We start from the raw sequence: 27,164 nt of genomic DNA, 5'->3' as shown, positions 1-27,164 counted from the left end.
TCTACAATGCACCATGAATACTCACTTTATCATCGGAAACCACCCCCGAAGTTTAAAATTGAAGCATTATTTCGACATGTTATGCTGTATTACACAGACATAAAAACAAAAAAACACACACACACACATCATCATCATTATAAAATCAATACATTTGTATCACTTCGTTCAGAATCTAAGATTCAGTAGCTATTCAATACTTTATTTTTTTTATGTTCCTATTACCTATATAGTATACTTGGTATCTTAGCTAGAATAAAGTAGGAGTAATCATTAGAGTTAGTTGATGAAAACGACTAAAAATGTCTGTTTACGCTAATGGATAAGACAAAAATGTTAAGCCCTCCACGGATGTGACTAAATATCCGCCTATGGAAAAAATTAACGTCTCTTCAGGAGTTCCTCGAGATCACTTATCTCCAATATTATTTTATAAACAATACCTCAGAAGTTGTTTCATGTTAAAAAATGTTACTGTTTGCCATCGATGCAAAAATATTTAAAGGAATTAAAAGCATGGATAATACCTATTATTAAGTTGCAGTTTGTTTTAGATAATATTTTTAGATGGGGTTATAATAATGATTTATATTTAAACTTGAAAAAATGTTCCACAATTAAATTTTCTTTGAAAAGAACGACAATTCAATTCAATTTGTTATTCTTTGGAAAATATTTATTTATCAAGAGTATCCACAGTATGACTTTGGAGTTTGGTTTGATTTAAAACTCTCTTTTAATAACCTTATATTATATTTCATTAGAAACAAAGTTACAAAGTATTAGCAAAATTAGGTTTTTTAAAACGCACATTTTTATATTTCAAGGATAAAATTGCATTAAAAACTTTATATCAGTCTATTGTCCGTTCCCATTTTTATTATGCACTTTTTATCTGGTACCCATATTTAAAAACTCACATATAAAGTTTAGAAAAAGTTCAAAATAATTTTATTCATTTCTTTTTGTTTTCAATGCTTAGTCTTTTTAACTCCACATTCAGACTATGAAGTGGAGTCAAACATTTTTAATATATTTACGCTACAAAACCATTTTCTTCAAATAATATTAAAATGTTTATACAAAATAATAAATAATAGGTATGATGGATTGCTTTAAAATACTTCAAAACATAAATTTTAAAATCGATTTAAAAAATTGTCTATAAAAAACGTAACTTAATCTTACATTCTTACATGTCAAATATTCTAATGTTAGTTAGTAATTAAGAAGAAAATATTGATTTTTTTAAATAAATTTTTAATAGGATTTTCGATTCGGGTTTTAAGAAATACCAAATTATACTAAAGTAATAAGAGTAAATTAGTTAAAATATTCATAAGTGAAGTAATAATAAAATGTATTATGAATACCTACTTTATACTTTTGTATATCAAGAAATCTGTTCGATTTATTTGTATCATTGCAGTTGTGAGTTAATGTATATTATAGGCTATAATAGCTATAAATCTATAAATATTTTGTAGTATAAAACATAGGTACATAAAAAAATATGGAATTGGAATTTTATTCCCGTAAATAAAGATTATTATTATATTATAATAAATAGAACCTATCAGATAATTAAAAATTAATATTTTAGTTATTTCATTTGAGTATCTCTACCTTTATCGACTTAATGCATATTAAAAATACCTAATTTACAAATAAATTACGAATTTTAGTCAGAAATAAATATATTTTAAAACGTCATATAAAAACAAGCTACTAGCATGTTATTAGGGTAGACATTTATCCAAATCTAATATCAACATCAATAACATCACAGACTCTTTTAGAACATAGAACTAGAGGGACAGATTATTACCTACTGACACATTCTTGGGGAAAACGACTATAATAAAGCACTAATCATCAATCAATCATTTTTGCAAAAATAAACTGTAAACAAAATAATAAATTTTAAATACACACAAAAAAACGTTAGGTAGGAAACTAATGAATATGGTTCGGATTTGAATTCAATAAAATTAATAAAAAAAAAAGCATTTAAAATGTAAAAAAAGACATTTAATTTATGTAAAAAAGCAATACAAAAATATACCAAAAAATTAAATATAAGTAGTACCTAACTAATAAACATTAAAAAAATAATTAGACGAATGCAGACTGACGAACAATCTTGAATCTATGCATTATGAACATATCTTTAATCTTTACATAGGTAGTACGGGTACTTTTATGGCCATACCAAATACTCGATAAGACGAAAACGGATAGAGTATTCAGCGATGTTGATAGCGAAGAATAAAACCTATTTGTACCGATATTACGTATGCTGTGTATAAAATCAACTTAAAATTAAACACAAAAAATGCATTTACAAGTAAAAAAGGCAAAAACAAAATACACCCATCGTTTTAGAAATTAAATGAAACACATTTTTGTATAAAAATTATTTTTCTATTATGATTATTAAAATAAAGGCTTTTTCTTTCAAATCCGAACTTTACTAATGACATACTTATTCGTTCAAACAAATAACGTGGAAGATTTGAATATTATTTCATATTCAAATAAGCAACTAAAAAAACTAAGCAAGGACAACCACACATAATCAACAAGCCATAGTACAGGTACACATAATGTAAATAATACGTATTATTAGTATTTATTACATGTCATAATATATTAAATAATATGTATCATTATATTAAAAATAATGATAATAATAGCATACTTCAATAATCAAGGCAATTTACCAAAACACAAAATAACCAACGTGGAAAACAAGAAAAAGACACCTAATCAATTAAAAGATAATCAAATACATATTGTTGTTAAAATGACAGTTGCGTTTAAAAAAACCAAACCGTATTCCTTTATTACAAATGAACGTACCCATACCTACGTTCATTATTATTTACTAGTTAAAACATCAATTTAATGTTATAAAATACATAGGTACAGTTATTCTAGTATCTTTAGTACCTATGGAATTTAATAAAATAATTTAAAATCACTTGGATTTTATGTTTATTAAAGATTAGCCGCCTATTTACTTATTTATAAACACGTCACGTACCTACCTATTCATATCTATATAATTAATTGACACAACTTTTAAAAATTAAATAGATAATATTTTAATATTATTTCCCTTTTTTAAACTTAAAAATCAATAATAATTATATAATTATTAAATGTGTCTAAAGTTGAACCTATTTAAATAGATAGGTACCTATCTAATAAAAAACATATTTAAAAATCTGTTTTTTTGGAATACTTCTCTAATTATCTTTTTTTTGTTTATATTATGTTGACATATATAATAAATATATATTACATTATATACCTAAACCATTTTTTTAAACTTAATTATTTGACAAACTAAATTTTAATTTTACCATTCTTTTAGTACCTAGGTATAAACTATGCAAAAATCAATAAAATATTTACTTAAATATTATGATTTAATATACCATTTTATTATACATATACAATAGTTTTCATTTATATTTTATATAATGTAGGTAGGTACTTACTGATTTTCATTTTATATCCATACGTAATTAATTAATATTTCATGATATAAATACGAGTATATACTTAGAACTAATGTCTAATAAAATATGATACCTATTAGGTAATGGCAAAATATAAAAATTTGACTTTTATTTTCATGATTTTATTTTTCCGACCTCGTGTAGATATTGATACATAATATTATTTATTATTATTTTATATTTAATAATAACACATAGGTAAGTAAATATTAAATGAGTACGTAAACCATGATTTTTTTATTGTTGACATAATTAGTTTATTATCACGACGCCTGCGACCACTACTACCACGACCACTATCAATGTGCACTGGTTCTACAGCGACAGTTGACCACGATTACACTCCAGGGGCAGCGGCGGCGACGACAAGTCGACAACGTCAATATTAATGCCACCGCCGCCGCAGATTACAGATTACCTACGTTTTTTTTTCTATCATTGTTATCGTCGATCGCCGTCGCCGTTGTCAGCGAACAGAAACCAACTTTCGGTGAGAGTGTGAGACTACTCTACTGCGTTCGTGCGAGTCTACGTCCAACATTTTACGACGATTTTATTTCTCTCACAGGTGCCTACCGTTTTGTGAGCGTGCCGGGTAACATTATCGTTTACACAGTGGGTCGGCTGTGTAGACAGGCGCCATTGTCGTGTCTCGCACCATCGACCAAGACGGCCGATCCGTGGTAGGCGATCCTCCTCGTCTGGATTGAGTGAGAGATTCATACACGCTGTTGGCAAAGATAAGATTAGTTAGGTTTGACGAGAGAGAACGGTCGGCCTCGCACGGCCACCGACCGTCATGGCTCACCGTCGTCCGGCCGGCGGCACGTCTTCGCCGTCGTCATCCGTCACTGACAACGAAAATGCCATCAGGCTATTGGAATCGCTGCAAAACGACTTCAAGAGCTTGTCCATGGAGACGAAGAAAAAATATCCTCAGATCAAAGAGGTAAGTACGATTTGACCATTGTTTTTGTGTACACTCATACTGTGATTGTTTCCCAATGAAAAACTGCCCGCTGCATTCTGATGATAATATTATAATGTATTCGTTTCAGGCGTCTGAAGAGGCCATTGTCAAACTGAGAAACTCTGCTGCTGTCGCGACCGATCACTTACAACAACAACAACAATCACACCATCATCATCACCAGATTTATTATGTCGTCAATCAAATACTATATCCTGTTGTGCAGGGCTGTGAGACCAAGGAGCCAAAAATTGTTAAGGTCTGTACAATATTACATTTTAGCTGTGTATTTAATAACCATATTATGTTACCTAATTATTTTCTTATGTCATTTCAAAATGATATAGATGTGTCTGGGAACCATTCAGAAATTAATCACACACCGAGCAGTTGACCAAAAAGGTGCTCGTTACATAACTGATACCTTGTGGATGCTAATGGAGTCGGGGACTGAACACGTAAAAGTATTACAGAGTGTCACATTGTTATTGACCACTGATTGTGTGGTGCGCGGTGAAACTTTAGCTAGGGTAATTATAATGTTTTAACAACATTTGGTAGTAAAAATTATGTACGCACCAAATTTTTATTTACTAATTATGGTCATGTATATTTATTACAGAATTTGGTGTTGTGTTTTCGACTACATTATACCAAGGACTCGCAAGCTGTCATCAACACTGCCGGTGCTACTGTACGTCAGCTTGTAGCTCTAGTATTTGAACGTGTTATGCATGAAGATGAACAGCTTGAGCAGCAACTTAAAGACTGCAATGAAGACGATAACGAGTATAATGCACAGCAGCAAAAAAATGGTATAGAATCCTCTACTCCTTCACAAGATCACAGGCATCAGCAAAGTAATAGAACTCAACCATTGCCACAACTGCATCATCACCATCATCAATATAATGGTAGCAATGTAAGTGGAAACGATACTATTGCTGCAGTGTCTTCATTGGGTCCATGTGCAGCAGATGCATATAATATGTTCCAGGTATATTTTAGTTTAAAAATAATTATGACTTATTGTTTTTCAATAGGTTTTTCATCTTTACTGTATGTTATAATTCATTCTTAATTCTGTATTTTCACAGGATCTCGTGCGATTGGTGAATACCGATCGTCCAAATTGGCTAGTGGGAATGAAAGATATGACCAAGACATTTGGTCTGGAATTACTGGAGTCTGTGCTTTCTGATTTTCAGCCTGTGTTTTTTAAAGTAATTAATTTTTATGTTCATTCCAAATCTTGTCTTCAGTTTTTATAAAGACAGTAAACAAAACGTCAACATTCTTTAAATGGCTTAATATAACTGAATTTATGTGTACTTGGAACATTTTTTTTTATATTTTACATACCAAATATTTTCAAATATATTACTAAGTTTTAATTATGCTATTTAAACAAGAATCATCTTACAAACTAAAAAAGTTCCATTTCATATTTTAATATCTTTCAATTTGATCTATTAATAAATACTAAATAATAAACATTATAAATTATGATAATAATTATAATATACTATTGTGAGTATACAAATTTAATTACCCAAATTAGATGTTAATTAATTAAATAAGAAAATACTTGACTTATGATTTTATTGGTTTTTATGATATTTCTTTCATGTAAGCTTTAAAATTGTATAAATATTAAGCCTAATTTAAATAACCTATGCCTAAAAAAACATTTATTGACACATGAGTGCAAAGAAAAATTGTTGTTCTATATCATAAAAAAAAAAGATCCGTAAAATATAATTGAAAACATCAAATATAAAATAGTTTTCTTAAAAAGATTACCTTACCCCATTCTATTTAATATGTTATTTATAAAATAAAGTATCCCAGTAGATGCTTCATGTGTATATAGCTTTTATAAACATATTTGTTATTTTAAAAATGCTAATAATTTTTCATCAATATCTACTGGTTTGCATCTATTAAGTCATGGTAGGACTAAAATAAATATAGTAAAAACAATAGTAAGTTATCCTGAATAAGACTATTTGTGTTGATTTCATATCACAAGTTGTTTACCCAAACTATTCTGATCGGACATTTTAAAAGTAAACAAATTACTTGTCTTATTCTTTTTAAAATAATATCTTAATCTTTTCAATACCTTATGACATTTTATAAAGATAATAATGGTACAAATACGTCAAACGTGAAATTTAAATATCTTGAGTAACTAAACTTATTCCCATTGTTTGAAGATACACTATTTTATAAAAGTTAGTGTAATTTTACTTTATCAAAGAAATTTAGTAACATTTGTATATAATTTTAATATAATATTATTAATATTTGGATTGTTTACATATAAATTTATTTCTTTAACCCCCTTTTAATGTTTAAGATATTATTAATAAAATAAGCTAATTTTTTAATATTTTTATATTTTTGTGCATATTTATATTATAAATACCAATAATTTTAAAATAAGAATATTCCTATGTGGTTGATAAAATATTTTAGTGATAATTTTAAATTATAATTATTATTATATTATTAGTACTTAACAATTTTTAAAATTTCATTTATGTTAATGTAGAGGGCAGATTATACAATTATAACTAGGATAATTAATATATATTATAATAATAATTCATATTATATTTTTCCATTTTATTTATACTTTTAATATTTTAAAATAAATTCAATTACAGTTATTTTTAAAATTAAGCTGAAATAATTAATAATATTGTATTGTGAATAGATAATGAATATATCATAGTATAGTTTAAAGCATATAGATGTTTTATATTAACCATTTTTTTTTTTTTTTTTAGCACGTGGAATTTAGGTACCTATTAAAAGAACGTGTCTGTGCATTAGTCATTAAGCTATTTTCTCCCAATATCAAGCATCATAGTGGTAATAATAGTGCTAGGAGAAACACGATCACCAATACCGGAACCAATGCTACATCTGTTTCTGGCAATAATAACTCTTCAGTAATGATGATGGGTGTTACTGGTGGTGCTGGTAGTCCTACCTCAAACCACCGCGGTGATGATAGGCCACATTATGCTATTACAGTACGACTGTTGCGTCTCGTATCAATATTGGTTCGCAAATACCATAAGTTATTGGTACGTATGTAGTTAACTTAGTGAAATTATTTTACTTGTTAGATTTCAAAAATCATTTTAACTAAGATCATCAGTGATGAAGATTATTATTAACAAAAAAAAAAAAAAAACAAAAAGTGATGTATTTGTTTGTTATTCTCTTTAGGTTACTGAGTGCGAGATATTCTTGTCATTGATTGTCAAGTTTTTGGATGCTGACAAACCTGCATGGCAACGATCTGTCGCTTTGGAGGTGTTACATCGGCTGGTGGTCGAACCTGGACTATTAGCTGCATTTTGTGCATGTTATGATCTCAAATTACACAGTACTAAGATATTTCGTGATATAATTGACTCATTAGCTGGATACGTGCAATCATTATTTAATCCTGCCATGGTGGTGTCAGGTGGCAGTTCTATGAATAATGCTGCTATGATGGGTGTGTACTTATAATTTTGTTTACTGTAACTTACATACATAATGCTGATAATAATATCAAATACTATTTTATATATTCAGCAGCAACTGCAAACGCAGCACTCCAAGGACAGTCACCAACTGTATTGGCTGGCATGCCGGTTGGGCCCGGTGTGTCACCACAACCAGGGTTTTTTAGTCGTAACGGTGTATGGCTACCAGTAGTGATTCAGTTACCAACTGGTCAAGCTAAATCCATCTAGTGAGTAGCATATTATATTATTATCAATTGATCAAGAAACTACTGATATGATTTTAGTATAAGATATTATAGATTCCTTGGGACTTGACTGTTGTTTTTAGCATCTTTTTTTAAATCCTATAGGTTACTATAGGTTGGCTTATACTCACAGTGTTTTTGGCTCACAAAAATAAGGTTAACTATTTTACAAGTTGATTATATAATATTATAAAAAATATGTCTAAAATTGTATTGGTCTTTGTTATGTTAATTATGTATAATATTTAATTATTTATCCTTATTTAAAAGTAATCATATCTTCCCATAAACCATAATAAGCATTTATTTGACTATAGTTATGGGTAAATTTTTTATACTATCAGCCATTATTAGTTTGAAAAATATTACATTATTACCTTACTTAAATTTAATATTCTTTCTATTATAATTTTTATATTTATTAAGTAATGGTAATGATATAATATAGTGTATCAATAATGCATTTAATTAAATAAAGTATACAAACAGGAATTCAATGATAATTGAATATTTTAAATTGCGTTTTTTTTTAAGTATATTCTACCTTAGTGGTGTGAAAATAAATCATGTATATCTGTGGCTTGGTGCAAGAAGGGCTAATGTCAAAAATACCCATTCTTAAATTTACTCATTATGCTTTAATAATCAAAAAATCAGTCAATATATAAATGTAATCGAGTTGTATTAATATAATTTTTAATTTTAATTTAATTTTAAATAGCCTGGAAATGAATGATAAACACGATGAACCACCACAAGTGGCTGATGGGTATGGTGTATCTGTGGCATATGCATGCCTAGTAGACGCAGTTCGTGCTATTCAAATTGAAGTGCGTCCTGACATACATCAATCCGTTGTATTTTCGCCTTCAACCACTACAGTATCATCTAATGTTGAAGACAATGGCCGTGGTCACCAACAGCATACTGACGGTATTATCCAAAATAATACTCCAGAAGATAATAATGGCAATGATGAACAAAATAAAACTACTGGTGTTAAGATATCTCCATTACATGAACAGATTATAAACAGTAGTTGGTATGGACTACTAACAACATTTTGTCCACTAATTGAGTCATGGTGTGTATTAATTTTACTCTTTGATTATTGTTAAGTAGTTTCATCATATAGTATTGTATGTGTCTTTGCCATTGTCTAATTTGTATTATTATGTTGTAGTACTGACGAAGGAATCACGGAAAACATGCTAAAAGCGATGCAAGCATATATTGGCCTATGTGGTCTGTTGGATATGCGGGGACCACGTGATGCCTTTATTACAGCCGTGTGTCGTGCATGCTTACCACCGCATTACAACCTGACAGTATTTAGTGGAGCTATTAATACTTGTTGTGTAGGTCAATCATCATCATCAACAGTACAATACTCCACTTCTGCAACAATGTATGATGACCATCATCACCAACAATACAACAATGCAACTGGAGGTGGGTATGGCCCAGAATCAGCTGACTATAAGCAACAACAGCAAGTCATAGTAGCTGTGGGAACTCCGTTGGCTACTCCTTCCTCTGTTCTGCAGACTATGTCATCATCTCCATCGAGTAATACTATTTCAACTTATATTTATGTACCATACACAATTTTTTTCTAGTTAAATTTATATTATTGGTTTTGTTTATTGGACTTTGTAGGTACCTCACTACAGAATCATGGGCCTGTCATGCTTACTGCTAAGAATCTACAATGCATGCGTGCTCTATTGGTATTGGCACATTGCCATGGTTCCATCCTAGGATCATCTTGGCATTTGGTGTTAACCACTCTGCAGGTATTGAATCATTTATTTCTATATTCTTATTCTTTATTATACGTTTAATGTATCAACTATTAATATACCATGACTATTACTTTTTTTGTTATTAGTGATTGTATTAGTTAAGTTCTAAATAACTAGATAACATTTAACAATTATTTATTTTATTTTTTCACAGCATCTTGTCTGGATATTAGGCTTGAAACCATCAACAGGCGGTAGTCTTAAAGCAGGAAATAGTGCTGCTACATCAGTGCCAAGTAGACACTCAAGTGTCACCAATTCTGCCACTGCTGCAGATGGTACAGTTGTTGGCTCATTGTCATCATCTACTTCTTCAGTGTCAACAACTTCGTCATCAAATGTTGCTGTCATAACAACGGCTGTTATGGCAGCTGACCTCCCTGTACTTTCAACCATGCTCAGTCGGCTCTTTGAGTCCAGTCGTTATTTGGATGATGTCGCTCTCCATCATTTAATTGATGCTCTGTGCAAGTTGTCACATGAAGCAATGGAGTTGGCCTATTGCAATCGGGTAATTTTTATTGTTACATTAGTGACTATTATTTTTTTATGTATGTTAATTGATTTGCTCTATACATCTACAGGAACCATCATTGTTTGCCGTTGCTAAACTTTTGGAAACTGGATTAGTTAATCTTTCACGTATTGACATACTTTGGAGACCTGTGACTAATCACTTGTTGGATGTATGCCAGCATCCACACATTAGAATGCGTGAATGGGGTGTTGAAGCTATAACATACCTGGTGAAAGCGGCTTTACAATATAAATATCAGCCTCCACTAAAAGATAATCAAGTTAGTATACTCATGATTTACCACTTTTATCTAAATTAATTGGTAGGTACATTAATTTGTTATGATGGAAGGATACTATAAAAAGCTCTCAAAATAACTACACTGAATTATGATAGTTGAATAATTAACCTTTCTGGATCATATTTTATTAAATTATTACAAATTATTTTTAAAAACAAATTCTTGTACCGATTACAATATTACAGTCAATTTGTGATATAATGAAGCTTGGCATAACTAAATCTTGATGTAATAAATGAAACTATCAATCTTTTGAAAATATCTAGATATTTTATACAATAACAATGTAACATATTCATGGTATAACAAACTTCTTTTACATTCCTTTGAAATTTGTTATACCACAAGTTGACTGTATTATTTTATAAAAATAAAAATAATAAATATTATATTTACTAAAGAAATTTTTACTGTCAAAATTATTATTGATTGATACACATTTAATAGAAACTACAAATATTGTTACTAAGTCCATTATCACAATTGTCATTAAATATGAATGGTGATGTCAGACAACGACAATTGGAATGTGTATTGCAAGTACTGCATGGATCAGGGCAGACATTGTCGCATGGTTGGCCGTTAGTATTGAACATAGTTGGTGCTGTATCTGACCGTCATGGGTAATGTCTTATTATTTTATTTCATTATACTATATTTTTATGATTATTACAATATATGTATATTATACTTATATATTAATATTATTGATAATGATTGTTGAACAGTATTGAAGATTGATTAATGTTTTAATTGTTTAGAGAGAACCTTATAAGGATAGCATTCCAGTGTTTAGAACTGGTACTCACTGATTTTTTGCCACTGATGCCATGCAAATGCTTACCTTTGTGTCTGGAAACCACAGCAAAATTTGGAATGCAAACACGTGACTTGAACATATCGTTGACAGCATTAGGATTAATGGTAATTATTTATTTTTGTTGAAAACAAACCACTTGTTACTAGCCATTAAAATATTAATACTACTTAAAATTCATAAAATATTTACAAATATGTATTAAGTTATGTAATTGGAATGTTTAAATCAGCTAAGGTAACTCAAACTTATCTTAAGACAGTATTCAGCTTAAAACATATATTTACCAAATTTATTTGTTGATGTGATGTTAATGTTAAGTAAATATCAGATATAAAATACTTACAGTTTATTTAATGTTTTAAAATATCCAAGTTAACTTCAGAATATGAATAATAATACCGGAAACCCTCACATTGTTATTTTAATATTACACACAATATCACTTAATATCCTTGCACTTAACTGGAAAAAACGTCTTATCAATTAGATATCTATATAGACAATTAAAGTACCAAAAACAGATAATGAATACATTATATAGGTAAGGGGAAGACCATCCATACCTATTGAATAATGTTAAATATTACTTAAAATGTTCATTCCTCAATTACAAGAGTAAAAAATTTGTATTTTATCTTTAGTTGAGTAGGTAAAGCACATACTTTGATAACATAAAAATTATAGATAATTATGATGAATAAATGCACACAGTACCTAATACATATTTTTAAAAAATAAATTGTCGTACAAAAAAATAATTGTATGAAATAGTTTATGTACAATTATTTTTTGATACATAGTCTAAATTTTAAAAATAGTTATTTTAATTAAATGTTTTTAAAATGAATGTTAATACAACACCAGAAAAATATTTTGAATTTATAAATGTTACCTAAAATCAAATTAGTTTAATAAACAGTTTAAATCAATGTTAAATTAAATATTAAAATTTTTCAAATATATAATTAATAATTCAGAAAATATTTAATAAACAATTTTTATTTTAGATTAGTATAATTTGATTTTTACTTCTAGAATTATCTCTGTATATTTGAACTATTTGAAATGTTTGATACATTGGTTGGATTGTACCAACATTATTAGCTTAAAATTATAATTATACAATTAATTATTATTATTTTTTAATTCACCTGCCGTTTGTATGAATTAATATTTAAGGTGAATAAATTATTCATTACTCTGTTCATATTGCCAAAGGTTTACACTACGTAGTTAATATGTATTATGTATTCTAGTTTTTGAACTTTACTTTATATGTCATATTAGGTCAATTTAAACTTTGAACACAAAAACTCCCCTCCTAAGCTTTTTAAGCTATTGCATCATTATAGTTATGCTTTGAAATATTGAAATGTTTACCAAAAACAAATGTTGTTTTTATGCATATACAGTGGAACGTTGCTGATTATTTCAAAGATAATAAAGACAAACTGCTTTGTAACAACAGTGGAGGAGATAATAATGTGAAACGAGGTGCCAGTGGTGAAGGATTGACTGATGGTAACACATTAGATGCAACAATGTCGGGAATTACGTTGAATGATCCTCAAGAACTGGTATATCCCGATTTTCCAGGTGTCACTACGCTAGCCGAAATGTCCGAATTTGATAAATTATGGATGTGCTTGTTTACCAAATTGGGTGAGTATACAAATATACATTTATCTTTGTTATCATTTGTTGAAAATTGCATAAAAATAATTTCTCAAAAATATTACTTTTGTCATTCCAATGTGTTTTTCAGGTGAACTATGTATCGATCCCAGACCCGCCGTTAGAAAGTCAGCTGGACAAACGTTGTTATCAACGATTTCGGCACATGCAAACTTATTGACTCCGTCGTCATGGAATGCTGTTCTGTGGCAGGTAATAGAATACATTTTATTCGTTGTATATATTCTGTGTAGCTATTGTTTATAATTATTGTGTGAATGTGAGATAATATTTTGGTCGTTTTATAGGTACTGTTTCCGCTAATGAACAAAGTACAAATGCTCTGCGAGTCAGCCAGTGATTCTACATGCAACACGGTTGCGGCTTCCGATGGTTCAAGTGGCAATAGTGGTGGAGGGAGTGGTGGAAGTGGATCGGCTGGTGGTGGTACGATTCTGATACACCATTCCCGGAATACTGATCAAAAGCAATGGGCAGAAACGCAGGTTAGATGAATATTTGATTTTGATTTTCTATGATCAATGGAGATGTAAAAATGGTATTCCTAATTTTTATATGTTCTATAGGTATCTACGCTGTATGGTCTAGCCAGGGTGTTTAACGCAGAGAAATACTCGATGACGATGGGTGGAGATTTTGTCAAGGCATGGACCTTGCTGTTGGAATACATGGAAAAAGCAGCTTTGAATAAAAATGTGGAGGTTTGTATATAATATATTAAGTATAGTTCAGGAGATATTTATTTTATTATCGTTTGATTTTTCGAAAAACTTTCTTTGTATACTTGTTTATACTGTGTATATTATTTTTTTTATTTTAGGTATCGCTGGCTGGGTTGCGTTCGTTGCACGAACTCTTAATGGTCTATAGCAACTCTAGTAACGTTGGTGATGGTACGAATATGACTCCAAACGATAAAAATGCAGCGCCTGAGGATCGGTTGTCTCGAGAAGAAGATTGGCAAAGTAAAAACGGGATTGCTGGATCGGCTGCACCTGCAATGGCACCGTCTTCATTGGTTGAAAATGAAATTTGGACATGTACATGGACTGTGTGGATGCGAATCGCAACAGCTGCTACTGAAACGACTGTTGTTGAAAGTCCCACTAACCCGCCGTCGACGACTGCCAGTAGCGGGTCGACAGCGGCCGGATCAGAAGACCGTCGTCGTCGCGAATATCAGCAGCCACAACAACAGTATCATCAGTCTCTACAACACAAACAGAAATTTTTAACGGCCCTGTTGCAAATATTTCCGTTAATATTTACTCGCATCAAAACCAGGTACGTTCACCTAATTCCACGGAATGTCTCTTTTAAAGTAATTTCATTTTTTATAATGTGGTAATATTGGTTTAACATTAACATAGGTTTATCATTTTTATTTTGTATTTATCATCACAATATTTAGCTTTTGAGAGTTTTACATTTTTTAAATATCTATATTCGCACAATTTTTTTAATAGAGCTTGAAAAGTTTTAATTTGTGTATTTTTACACATCATTATATTTTAAGGTTTACCGACCAAGATCTAAAAGATCTCTTTCGAGTATTGGACGCGGCAGCTGCTGTTGACGGATCAGCGGCGGTGGTTCTGTCTGATCACCATCATCAGTACTATCACCCCCAACAGCAACAACAGAATTACTACGGTGGCAGCTATAGTCAACAACAGTTGACCCGATTACAGGACGAGATTTTACAATGTCTGGAAACATTAGAACGAGAAACATTGATTTTCGACGACGAAGAATTTAATGGTGCAGTACCTTCGTCATCTATTACCGCTGATAATACGCCGGTACGTAATGACGGTGGTGACCTCGACAAGAAGAACTCAATGACGTCGATAGAGCAGCAAAAGCAACGGAGTCAATTGGTCCAGAGATTTCTGTGTCCTCTCTTTGATCAACTGTTAAAATTCTGTCGTTTCGTGTGCCCTCCGCTACCGCCTTCGGTATCCAACACCGGTGTCGAACGACAGCAATTGACAAATGGTACAGCGGCGGTCGACCACTTTCACCATCACAATAAGGTACGAGTTCACCTTTTCTGGGTATAGTTATGTACATTTATATTATTTTCATTTTATTTATTTATTTTTTTGTCCTTATTTAATAATACAGTTCGCAGCAGCGGTGGCTATCGATTCAAATTACGTAGCGTTTGGTGAAAAAGCAGTGCTCATGATTGTTGATTTATATGGAATGACAGCAGCCGAAACATGTGTAGTTAAAGGCGAGATTTTGAGACGAATCATTGAGGTAAATTATAGTTGACTCGTGTGCGCGGTAAAACATTATTTATTTAATTTCTCTGTGCTTAGTAAATTATAAAATTATAACAATCTATAGATTCCTTAACTTCATTGTCGTACAGAAATCTGTTACTCACTATGAAGCTGTCTCTATAGTATGTTTTTGTTGTTTTTTAAGTACGTTATTTTAGTATGTATTCTAATTTACATAAGACGATTACATTTTAAAGAATACAATATACAACTATTTTTATTTAATGCTCCCAAATTTTAGTTTACCTTAATCCATAATCATTACCATTTGGATGTAGATACACATTTCAAAGAATCATTTCAATTATTCTTATTTTTTACGAATTATTTTTTTTTATTTTGATAAAAATACGATTTTTTACTTTTATCTAAACAATTGCTGTGTTTTTGAATTTTTGACGTTTATTATAAGTTTAAATATTTTAGTTTTTCTTTTTTTTATATATATTACGTAAAATTCTAATAAATACTTTTTGAAATTTAAACTTATGAGGTAGTTAATTATTTTTTCATTCTCCACGCAGGTGTTTTCTGTACCTCTTGCTGGCCGATACTCCTCTTATCCAACACCTACTCCGTCATTCCATTACCACATGGACGTTACTCCCTTATCGTCAGGAAACACGCAACAACAGCAGCAGCAACACGTTCAACAGCAACAACAACAGCATCTCATGTTAGTGCGACGACGTCAGCAACAGCAACAAAATACCTGGAAACTACTGGTAGTCGGGCTGATGAATGTGCTGTCAGTGGGCGTGCCGCTAGCTCGGGATTCCGCTGGAGACGATTATATTTCTATCTGGTCACCGCTTGGTTCCGTTCTAGAAGATATATTGTTCCCAAAAAAGTTCGTATACACGCATTTATTGTTACGCACATAAAAAAAATGTTTTGTTATTCATGTCAAACTCATAATTTGTTTTTGCTCCGTTGTGATGTGCAGCTTGCCTCCAGCGTCGACGATGTTGAAAAGCAACAAAATGGTGGACGACAACGATGAAAACGATTCCGTGATAATCGACTGTCAGCTGGTGGAGTTCCTGAAAGACGAAATACTTTCACAATCGACCAACGTGCCTAGAGAGTTCATCATGCGAGTGGTGGTGTTATTGAACCGAGGCTCGGTGTTGTCCACTACCACCGCGTCGACATTGCCCAACTATCCGTACGGCAGTGGTGGTACGTGTTTTTATCCGAAATACATGAAAAATAAATAAATATATAGACGCTGTTGTTTCACAATATCTTTGGCGCTTCAAAGGTCTTGTTGTCGTGTACTAATTGGTGTTATTGATGGGTGTGGTTTTAACAGGATATGATACGATGATGATGGTGGATTGCCGTGATGGAGGTGTCTCTGGCGGTGTCGTTACGGGCTCTAGCGTCGGCGGTTTCTCGCCGCCATCTCTCTTACGAGAACAGTTCGCCAAAGTATGTTTTGAAACGCTATTGCAATTTTCATTGGTAGATGGCCTATCATCATCGTCACCTCCGCCAACGGATACTGCGGCGTCAACCGTGAACAGTGGCGGTAACGAATCCTACGCGGACGCCGAACTAATTACTGGCAAACTCGCAGTTACAGCATTGCTGCACAGATTCCAGGAGGTTGTTGAGAAGTTCTGTCACGATCAAAGTTTGACTGGGAAATGTCCGTTACCTAGGTCAATATACAATAACCATTTATCAATAATATACTGATTTATAAAACATTTAAATTACATCCCTCGCCGCGTTTGTACTCGTATACGTTCTTCAGTAGAAACTTCCATCTAAAACCTTTAGATTATTATTCATCACTATATGAATACTTAACTAAAATTAATTATTCGTTTTTTTAAATATCATCAATAATAACCTAGTTAATTTAATTGATTAACTCAGATTCGTTAAGAATACAAAATTAAAAATAAACATTTTCATTTTAAATACAAAACATTATATATTTTAAAAGTTTCTTGATATTGTTGTTATGTATAAAATAGTATTTAAAAAATACGTATAAGAGGACTAACGTGGACAAACTATATTTCTTTTACTGTTTCTATTTAATGTCTAAAAATATTATTATGAATGAACTGTATTTTGTGTAGGTATCGCATGTCAGAAATATCATTTGTCCTGAAAGCGATTGCTACACTCATTGTGTCGTTGAAAAAGACTCCCGACAAAGGTAAGAACCAACAGACCTTTTAATGACGGTTAAAGAATAACAATTAAATAAATATGTTATGTAATATAATAGTATAAAGTGATCAATGTAACGGTATGACAATATATCGATAATTTTTTTGTCTATATTGGTTTACGCGCCATTGTTCTTACACATTAAAATTCTATTATTGCATTAATCGAGGTAGTGAATTAGTCTAAGCTCAGCAAATCTCCAATCAATTTAATTTATAGAAAACCAACAAAATTATATAATTACGTTTTTGAGGGGGGATTAATGCCCACTTTGCTGCTAACCCTCTCCCTTTTGAGTCCACTATCGGATGTCTGTTACATGCCACCAACTCTAAAATTGTTGTCGCGCGCATTCGAAACTATCAGACGTATGCGCTAACCACTTGCAATTTTTTTTTTTTGTTTTTGATTCATATCATACCAGTGAGCAAAGCCGTTTGGGACCAGTTGATCAGACTGTATCCATGCCTCGTGCGGTGCGTACCACACACTCAACAATGTTGTTCGTCACCTCAGGTCACGGACTCGCTGACCGAAGCTCTACTTCAGTACGGCGACCTGTTGCTCAAGGCGCCGCCCTCGACCGCTGCCGACGCTCAACAATAATAACTCCGAAGGTTGACACTATCGCCGCCACTCGGAGACATTCCTTCTCTCGCTGCTTCTCGCACGCCTTCATAATTTATAATCGTTTTTTGTTTTTTTTCCTTCACTAGGTAATTATTATTATTGTTTCTTTTCTTTTCTTCGTCGAAGCCTTTGCCGCCGCCGCTGCTGCCAATCACAAATAACACGTGTTTTCGTTTGTGAATTATTTATATTATGTACCTACCTAATACCTATTACCTATAATTATCATTATTATTTTTATTATTATTATTATTGTCATGATTACCTTCGTCATCGTCACTCAAATGTTGATTTAATTTAATTAGCCCAGTGCAGTTGTATCTATATTAAACCTTAAATAGCTCGGCGAATAGCGTTTACGGTTATATATTGTTATCGTCATTATTATTATTATTATTATTGTTTTAGTTATATCGTTATCGTTGTACTGTATGCACTATACATTATGTTTACACGTTAACTGACGTTAATAGTTAACCGTGACCGTGCAAAATATACCTATTGAACGATCAGCTTAAAAATTACATTAATGTATGGTATGTACGGTATTACGATGATCGTGATTGTCTGGATAACGCTAAACGCAAATAGGTATATGCCTAATGAATAATAAGACGTGTAGTGTAAAACACCACGGCGGTGGTGGCCATATTATTATTATAATTATTATTTTATATAGCGATGAAGACGATTATATCATTTCCGTCCTCGTCAACGATTTTTGGACATTTGTATTTATAATATTTATACCGTGGGAGGATTCCAGACGAGAGTCTATTTTTTATTTTTATTGTAATACTTGAATGCACATTAATACAGTTATGTATTTGTGTACATTTTTTTCTATAATATTATAATATATTATGTTATATGTAGTATTATTACTACCGACTATATAGATACTACTCTCACCGCTAAACGCGATAATAACTATATACTTTGTACAACATATTAATATGTAATATTAAATTAAGTATGATTGTTGTAGAAAATATTGACGTTTTACTACTATTATTTTATATTGTATTACGTGAAGTGTGAGTGTGTAAATATAATAAAACAAAACTGATTATTTATGTTCTGATAATATTTTTTTTTTTTTTACCTCTTGGCTCTTACAAGTTATTTATGTTGTATACTGCTTTAACCAAGTTCCTCCATGCAAAGATCTCTAGCTGTTGTTTAATTTGTCTACAGTTGTAGTTGTTTCATCTACCTACCTACCTATTTATTTTTACTTGGGATATACGTATTATATCCATCACTCCATTTCGTGGCGGTCTTTCTCTGCAAGGAGTGTGTTTTATTGGGCGTACTATAGTTTTCGCTCAAATATCCATAGTTGCCCAAACTCTAAAAAGAGAGATTTGGTTTTTGACAGTAGAAATATTATTCATTAAAAAAAGAAAAAACATAATATTCCTGTTATATTGTCTTATAATAGTTATTAGGAAGTATTTAAAATATTAAGTACCTATTTAGAACAATTAATATAATAAATTGTATTTGCATTTTCATTTTCAGACATTTAATTGTACCTATATTTAATTCTATTAATGGTTATATTGGCAGTATAGATACCTTTAACAAATTAATAATTTATATTTACCTATATCGGCGATCGTTTATTGTTTTTTAATTATTACACAATAATAATTTTGTCGAAAACTGGTATTGCGCAAAAATCGTAAGTATAAAGTTGGTTCAATAATAATTATATTATAGGCACCGAGTACAGCATACTATTATGTAGATACTTACAGAAATATACAAAAAAAATCATATGATTGCATGTATTTTCTTTACATTTTAGCATGGGAAATATAAAAATATTCGGCACGAATGTTCGGCTTTGAATCGAACATCCACAATATCTTTTGTTACCTAGTCTTTTTTTTATTGTTTTTCTTTTTAAAACGAGTTGGTATCCTAATCGCACACTTAATCGTCCATGATCAATGTGAATATGATGAATAAATATGATTATATCTGTTAATAAATCTTTCTATCACGGTACCGACCATATTCATAAAAAAATCTTGAGCTACGCCGGTGGTGCTTAATCAATCAAAAACTATGGTGGTTGCAACGGGAGTTTACCAATTGCGCTTAAAGTTACCTTTTCATATATCAATTGCGCTCTAAACATTTTAGGGTCGATGTACCAATTGCGCTCAATATATTTTACAATACCTAAGGAAAACTTATTAGTTAGTTAATAACCGATTTTTTTGCGAGTTAAAAGTAAAAGTCTTCCAAGTCGGTGAAACGTATAGGCTTTATACAGTTAAGTTAATGAAAACTAAAATAAAATAACATTAATAATAATAAGAGAATAGGTGGTTAAATCATAAATATATAATAATAATAATAATAGTTTAAGCTGGTAATCATAACGTTTGTATTTTCATGCTTTATAAATGTTTCACCACGAGGTATAATAATAATTAATAACATTATGATTTAAAAAATGTATAATACAAATAAATGAATAGATACACTAACCAGTCACAAGTTTACAATTATTTTAAAATAATGAATTTGGTCACCACGAGGTATAATAATAATATGCTGATTTAAAAAAAAATATATATAACACAAATAAATTAATAGGTGTGTACACTAACTGGTCACAAGTTTGATTGTCAATTATTCAAAATTAAATTAATAGGTACATAATAATATTATAATTCACATTTAAACGTTTTTACAATAATGATAACACACAATTTTTAAAAATTCGTTTCTACTAATTTCGCCAGATTAGTATTTATCGATATATAAAAATTAATTGTTAATTTTTTTTTTAAATATGCTCTATTAGAAATATATTTTTCCTGTTCTATACTATTTATTGCAATGTACGTGGTAGTCTGCGTTTCAATAATAACTTTTAAAAAGACAAAAATATTTGGATGGGGAGAATAAAAGTTTGTAGAAAATGAAGCGTGAAAAGCTTCACATACATTATAGTTGTACATTCACAGCTTATTGAATTGGACGCCCACAGTTTTGAAGGAAATGTAGAATTAGATGATATATAGTTTTTAACGAGATAATTAGTAAATTTAGTTAGATTTGAATGAATTGGCTGAATCGTCATTAGTTCTTCTACAAACACATCCTCCACTTCTTCGTGTGAAAAAAGTGATAAACCAAAAACTAAATGAAGCCATTTTCCTACTTCAGAATTAGGATTGTTAATTTTTATACTCTGTTTGCAGTCCACAACTTTGAATATTATTCCACCAAGCTTGTGATAAATGAAATCGACACCCTACTAAAAGTATTGAAGGCCAGACTTGTTTTACTGCAAAATGTATACCTTGTTCGAAATCGGCAATGGCTGTTTTTGGATTTAAATCAATATTGAATGTTGCACATTTACTAATTAAAACTCGAAATAAATATTCATATGTACTTGGTAATTTATTTGGCAGTAAAGAAAATATAAGTGGAATATAGTGACCATTTTTCAAACTATATATGTACGTAATAACTAATAATATTAGAACCCTTAAGTTAATTTTTTTTTTAATTTTTTAAATTTGAATTAATTGTAAAAAATATATATTTTATTCTAATTTTATTTTATGATAACATAAAAAACTCGTAGAAATAATTATACTTGAAATCTCAATTTAATTGATTTAACAATTAATATCATAAATGTTAACATAATTATTATTTATTACTAGTTAATATTTTTAGTAAACAATCACTGCCAATTACCTATAGGTAATTCAAAGTATTCTATTCTTGTTGAATGGATAAATATAACCTACTTAATAGATAATATTATAATCCTTACATTTTCAAAAATACGCTGAGGAGAAAAATGCGGGAAGCCCATCATCAAGGACGAGGAAAAGATGCTGGAAGCGGCGTACAAGCACTTGTTGGACACGATACAGTCGTCCAGGAGGACGCTGATGACGATCGAGCAAAAGGACGGCAACGCGTCCTGGAAGGCCACGATGGCCCGGGAGTATCGCGCGCACGTCGACGTTGACTTGAACTTGCTGTGCGTCAATGCGTAGGACGTGGTCAAAGTGTGGCTAGCGTCCGACTGGAGCTACAAAAAATGCATATGTAGTATTATACATTTTACCTAATTATGAAATAATAAACAAAAGTCTATAATTTGGTTAGGCAAGTTCACAGGGAACATACCCAGATGATACAATGTGTCGGCTATCTTCAGGCAAGACATGTTCATGCTAAAACAACATATGAACTAAATAAAGTTAAACATTTACTTACATACATGCAATTGTCACTGAATATTTAAGACTTTTTATTTGACTTTCATTATTAATAGCACAAATATTCCTTTAAACGAATTAACAATTCTCTTTTTTGAAAACGATGAAAATATATGTAATAACTTAAATATTAGTCATACAATTCTAAGAATACAAAGTATACCTATTATATATTTAGGTGTTACCATGGTTAAATATACAATATATTTCAACCATGATGGGTGTTATTTTCAATAATCATTTGAGGTTAAATCTACGTATAAATTATTTAATAAATCGCCCGCGCATATCAGTTCATAATTTTTATAAACTGCGTTTCATTTTACCACAATACCGCATGAGAATTGTATCTATATTTGTCTTTTTATCAGGCAGTGTTCCAATAAGACATTAGGATCTGGGGTAGCACACTTGAAAATGTAATCAAACCATTTCAGTTACAACAAAATAAAATAATAAGAATTTGTCTGGGTAAACATAGCTTTGTGGGGTCAACATTACTCAACTAAGTACAATAAATTAAAAGTGTTATACCATTTAAATTAACTTACAAAAAGTTTGCCATATTATGGGAAGTTAGATAAATGTTTTTATTTATTCATTTATTTTATATCTTATTTTTATTCTCCACACTGTTATTATTTATCATGTTTTTATACTTCTATATTAGATGGTATTTTTTGAACCATGTATTGTAAAAAGTTGGTAAAAATATTTAGAACAAAATTCAAATGTTCCATCGACAAATATTTTGTCACAACTACATAAAAATTCTAAGTTTGATTTGGTGGAAAAACATATTATATTCAACATATTGTCGTTTATAAGCAATAAATTCTCACCCTCGTATGTATTTGTATCCAAATTATTTAAAGCTGTATGCACTTTGGTTACATTTTTCGGTAAAGGTGGTAGCGTTTTTCTACGAGTACGATAAACGCTTCGTCGTATAGAATGTACATCGTTTAATGTTAAATCTAACGCACTTCATTCCGAATTAGTTTTAGTGGTCGTGTTGTAACTTGGTCTGTTGCTTTTCTTTTTAATGAATTAGCAACAATTTATCTATTAATATTTGAACTCCCTTCGTGGTTATGATCAAAATTCGATTTTAAAAGCACCGTTTCACTCACATCACATAAAAAATTCGAAATACACGATTTAATTGTACATCTCTATTTTATTCCATTTTTTGAAATAGTACATTTTCGGAACTTAAACTCGTCAAGAACTAATAACGGTTTACCTTTTTCACTAAAAGCTTTTGTAAAACGATCCATATTGTAACGTCAAACAACTAAAACGTATACTAAACGATTAACAAGACATAAGTATTGGGTACCTATCAATATGATTTATATTTATAATGGGTATCATCAATGTGTTCTTCTATCTACAGTATATTGTGTGCAACGAAACAATGAGGCTGATAAAATATATCCGATGATAATGAAAACTTGTTTTCGTCCATCACTCAAATGCGTACTTCCGTAATCAAAATATGTGCGGAATAATAATAACGTTTCATAAAATTCCCTATATTAATATATATAATATTACACTGTTAAAAAATATATTAAAACATAAGACATAAAGTAATAAGATTTTGAGTTTATGGTAATCATAATATTAGATTCTGAACGGAGTGAAGAATGTATTGATTTTACAATGATGTGTGTTTTTTTTAAATTTTTTTATTTTTGTGTCTGTCACCACGTTTTGGAGCAGTAAAAGTGCTCCGATTTTAAAAAGTGGACCCTGTTTCGGATAGGAAAGTGAATGTAGTTTGTACTTTGGGGGGTCAAAAGTAAAAAATTTCCAATAGTTTTCAAAAGCGCCGGGAAAAACCAAAAAAAAATGACGGAAAAACGGGAATTTTTACGCAAAACCAGTTTTCGACCAAATCGATTTTTTTTTATGGTTGTAATTCAAAAACTAATCACTGAAAATACTTGAAATTTTCACTAAATGTTAATGTCAGTGGTATCCGTATATAGTTAAATTTTCAAAAAATTTTGACTTTTTTTGAGTTATTTATAGACCACTGAAATTTTCAATTTTTCTGAAAAAATATTTTTAAAGTGTCGATAAAAAATTTTTGGATGACCAAAAAGTTTTGAAAATTTAATACAAGGTTCCTTATGAGTTGTTGTTTTTAATGTAGCTAAAAAAAATTAAAAATCGTTAGTCACAATTTTTTTTTATAAGCGTTTATAGTTCAAATTTTTACGAAATCTGTCGAAAACGCGAAAATTTGCAAGTAATTTTGAAGTTGAAAAATCATAAAATTTTTTTCTTTTATAACTAAGTTTTGAAAATTTGGTACAAGGTTTTCTTCAAATATCTGTAAAAAAAACTTTACCGGATTCAGACAAAAAATTTTTATGAGTGTTTGAATTTTAAATTTTTATGAAATTGCGTAACGATAACGATTTAAACGATTTTACGAAAATTTTAAGAGTCATTATAGGAAAAATGTTTTAAGCGTTTGAGTTTTAAATTTTTATGAAATCGGAATATTTGTTTCAAAATAGAATATATGACAATATTTAATTATAATATATTATAGACTGACAAATCATCTCCGTTCAGAATCGTTTTTCGTATACAATGATACTTATCATTGCATTCAAATTTTATCTACCCTAGTCCGAGGTCCACCCCACCCCCTAATGTACAGCAGAGCGGTACCCACTTGCCGACTTATTTGTATTTTGCATGTTTTAACAATAATAATAATTTTTCAAATAATAATTTGAGCATGGCAATTTAGAATAATATAATTAATTTAAATTCAAGCGCAATTGGTATGTACTATATTGACCGTAAAATATAAAGAGCGCAATTGGTACACTAACCGTAAAATATATGCAGCGCAATTGGTATATTGACCCTAGTATAAAAATTTTGTTTTAGGCGCAATTGGTCCATGCCCGTTGCAACGCGGTATGTGTCTACACGGAAACGGGCACAAAATATATACGCCCCCCCCCCGCATGGTCCTCTCCTCTTATTCCGATTCGGATATGCGTACTAGCCACCGATTATACCTATGAGTTTCAACTTTGGAAGTATAAGCTAATAATCCATTCAAGTCATGGACGAAAGACCGTCAAAGTGGCCTCAACTTAAACGGAATATTAGGTAGGTGCCTAGTGCCTACTACTTACTATACCTAGGTACCTAAATGTAGTTGAGCTCTGGAATATTGTTACTTGTTGTTGATTAAATACCCTGGTGACGCGTTTAATATCTAAGTTAATGTGTTAAATTGTTTCGCAGTTCGCACCACTTCTGTTGGCACATAAATATTAAATATTGGGTAAGTTGGTGTCCTAGCCCCTAGGTACCTACTTCCTATAGGTAGTGAATAGAATCATAAGATATGGTATGATCAAAATTAACTTCGTGCTCTTTACCGATTAAGTATGTTGCTCGTCGATGGGAACATCTTAGAATGATCGAAACGGTTGAATATATTTAACTTACCTAAACATCATACAATAATATGATTTTATTTGATCAGATTATTGTGGTTTATCGCATTATTAAGACGGTAGTTATTTAATCTATTCTATGGTTATATTAACTCTTGTAATAAGTGGCCTTTGCCAACGACCATACCACGTTGAATGCACCAGTTCTCGTCCGATCACTGAAGTTAAGCAACGTCGGGCGTAGTTAGTACTTGGATGGGTGACCGCTTGGGAACACTACGTGCTGTTGGCTTTTTTTATATTATCAATACTCTTAAAATATAATTATTATTAATTTTTATATCTTACGGGAATTTTAGTACTATTAAAATAATATATATATATTTTTTTTAACTATTTATTCATTTACTATAATTGCTATTTTTTTTATAATATTTATAACGTTCCAACAATTACAGAAATATTTAATATTTATTATTGTACAATTAAATATTATAATATAATTAGCCGGTCCGGTTTGGTGAATATCGGGGCTAAGTGTGAATTGTTTTTGCGAAACCTGTTCAGTGATTGTTCATCAGAAAAATGATAAACATGGCGCATTATTAAAATATAATATACATAATAAGTAATAAGTAAACGACGTTATTTCTAACGAATATAGGTATAGCCGTATAGGTACTGTAATTTCGTTATAGAACAAGGTATCAATAATATTATTGGAATAACTCATCGTTGTAGCCATTACTTATCAACATTGTACTAGCTGTTACGTTATCATTACCTACGTGTCGTGTGAATGAATTAATGAGCCAAGCCCGAAACCATATTGCCTATATCAGTTTTTAATCAGTTTTCAACGTATTAAAAATGTTCAAAACTTTAATTTTGGCATGGGCTGAGCCTGCGAGGCTTTTTAATGCGCAGGGCCTTGTGCCACC

At 30.7% G+C, this 27,164-nt stretch overlaps 1 protein-coding gene and 1 non-coding gene across 4 annotated transcripts; both read left to right on the top strand.

Moving 5' to 3' along the window:
* The first annotated feature begins 3,805 nt into the window (after positions 1 to 3,805).
* LOC114129733 (protein MON2 homolog) lies at positions 3,806 to 19,597 on the top strand. Of its 3 annotated transcripts, XM_027994553.2 has the most exons (28): positions 3,850 to 4,017; positions 4,096 to 4,476; positions 4,586 to 4,756; positions 4,845 to 5,027; positions 5,120 to 5,494; positions 5,595 to 5,720; positions 7,293 to 7,595; positions 7,741 to 8,014; positions 8,095 to 8,254; positions 8,994 to 9,356; positions 9,456 to 9,841; positions 9,932 to 10,068; positions 10,232 to 10,588; positions 10,662 to 10,874; positions 11,343 to 11,518; positions 11,657 to 11,819; positions 13,128 to 13,377; positions 13,481 to 13,602; positions 13,698 to 13,895; positions 13,977 to 14,111; positions 14,231 to 14,694; positions 14,927 to 15,446; positions 15,538 to 15,675; positions 16,226 to 16,551; positions 16,648 to 16,883; positions 17,017 to 17,368; positions 17,798 to 17,877; positions 18,316 to 19,597. In XM_027994553.2, the coding sequence occupies exons 2-28, from the start codon at positions 4,327 to 4,329 to the stop codon at positions 18,495 to 18,497; spliced, it is 6,540 nt and encodes a 2,179-aa protein (XP_027850354.2). In that variant the 5' UTR covers positions 3,850 to 4,017; positions 4,096 to 4,326; the 3' UTR covers positions 18,498 to 19,597. The 3 variants fall into 3 exon arrangements, with proteins under 3 accessions (XP_050061209.1, XP_027850355.2, XP_027850354.2); XM_050205252.1 differs by having other exon boundaries at positions 3,806 to 4,476; XM_027994554.2 differs by having other exon boundaries at positions 3,849 to 4,476; positions 8,098 to 8,254.
* A 6,799-nt stretch (positions 19,598 to 26,396) lies between these two features.
* On the top strand, positions 26,397 to 26,515 carry LOC114129766 (5S ribosomal RNA). Its single transcript, XR_003592864.2, has one exon. It is a non-coding gene; the product is annotated as a 5S ribosomal RNA (ribosomal RNA).
* The last annotated feature ends 649 nt before the right edge of the window (positions 26,516 to 27,164 follow it).

Source organism: Aphis gossypii, chromosome X, assembly GCF_020184175.1.
Source record: "Aphis gossypii isolate Hap1 chromosome X, ASM2018417v2, whole genome shotgun sequence".
In the NCBI taxonomy this organism is placed as follows: Eukaryota; Metazoa; Arthropoda; class Insecta; order Hemiptera; family Aphididae; genus Aphis; species Aphis gossypii.
The sequence above is the reverse complement of the archived record's forward strand: the minus strand, read 5'-3'. Positions and strand labels throughout refer to the sequence as shown.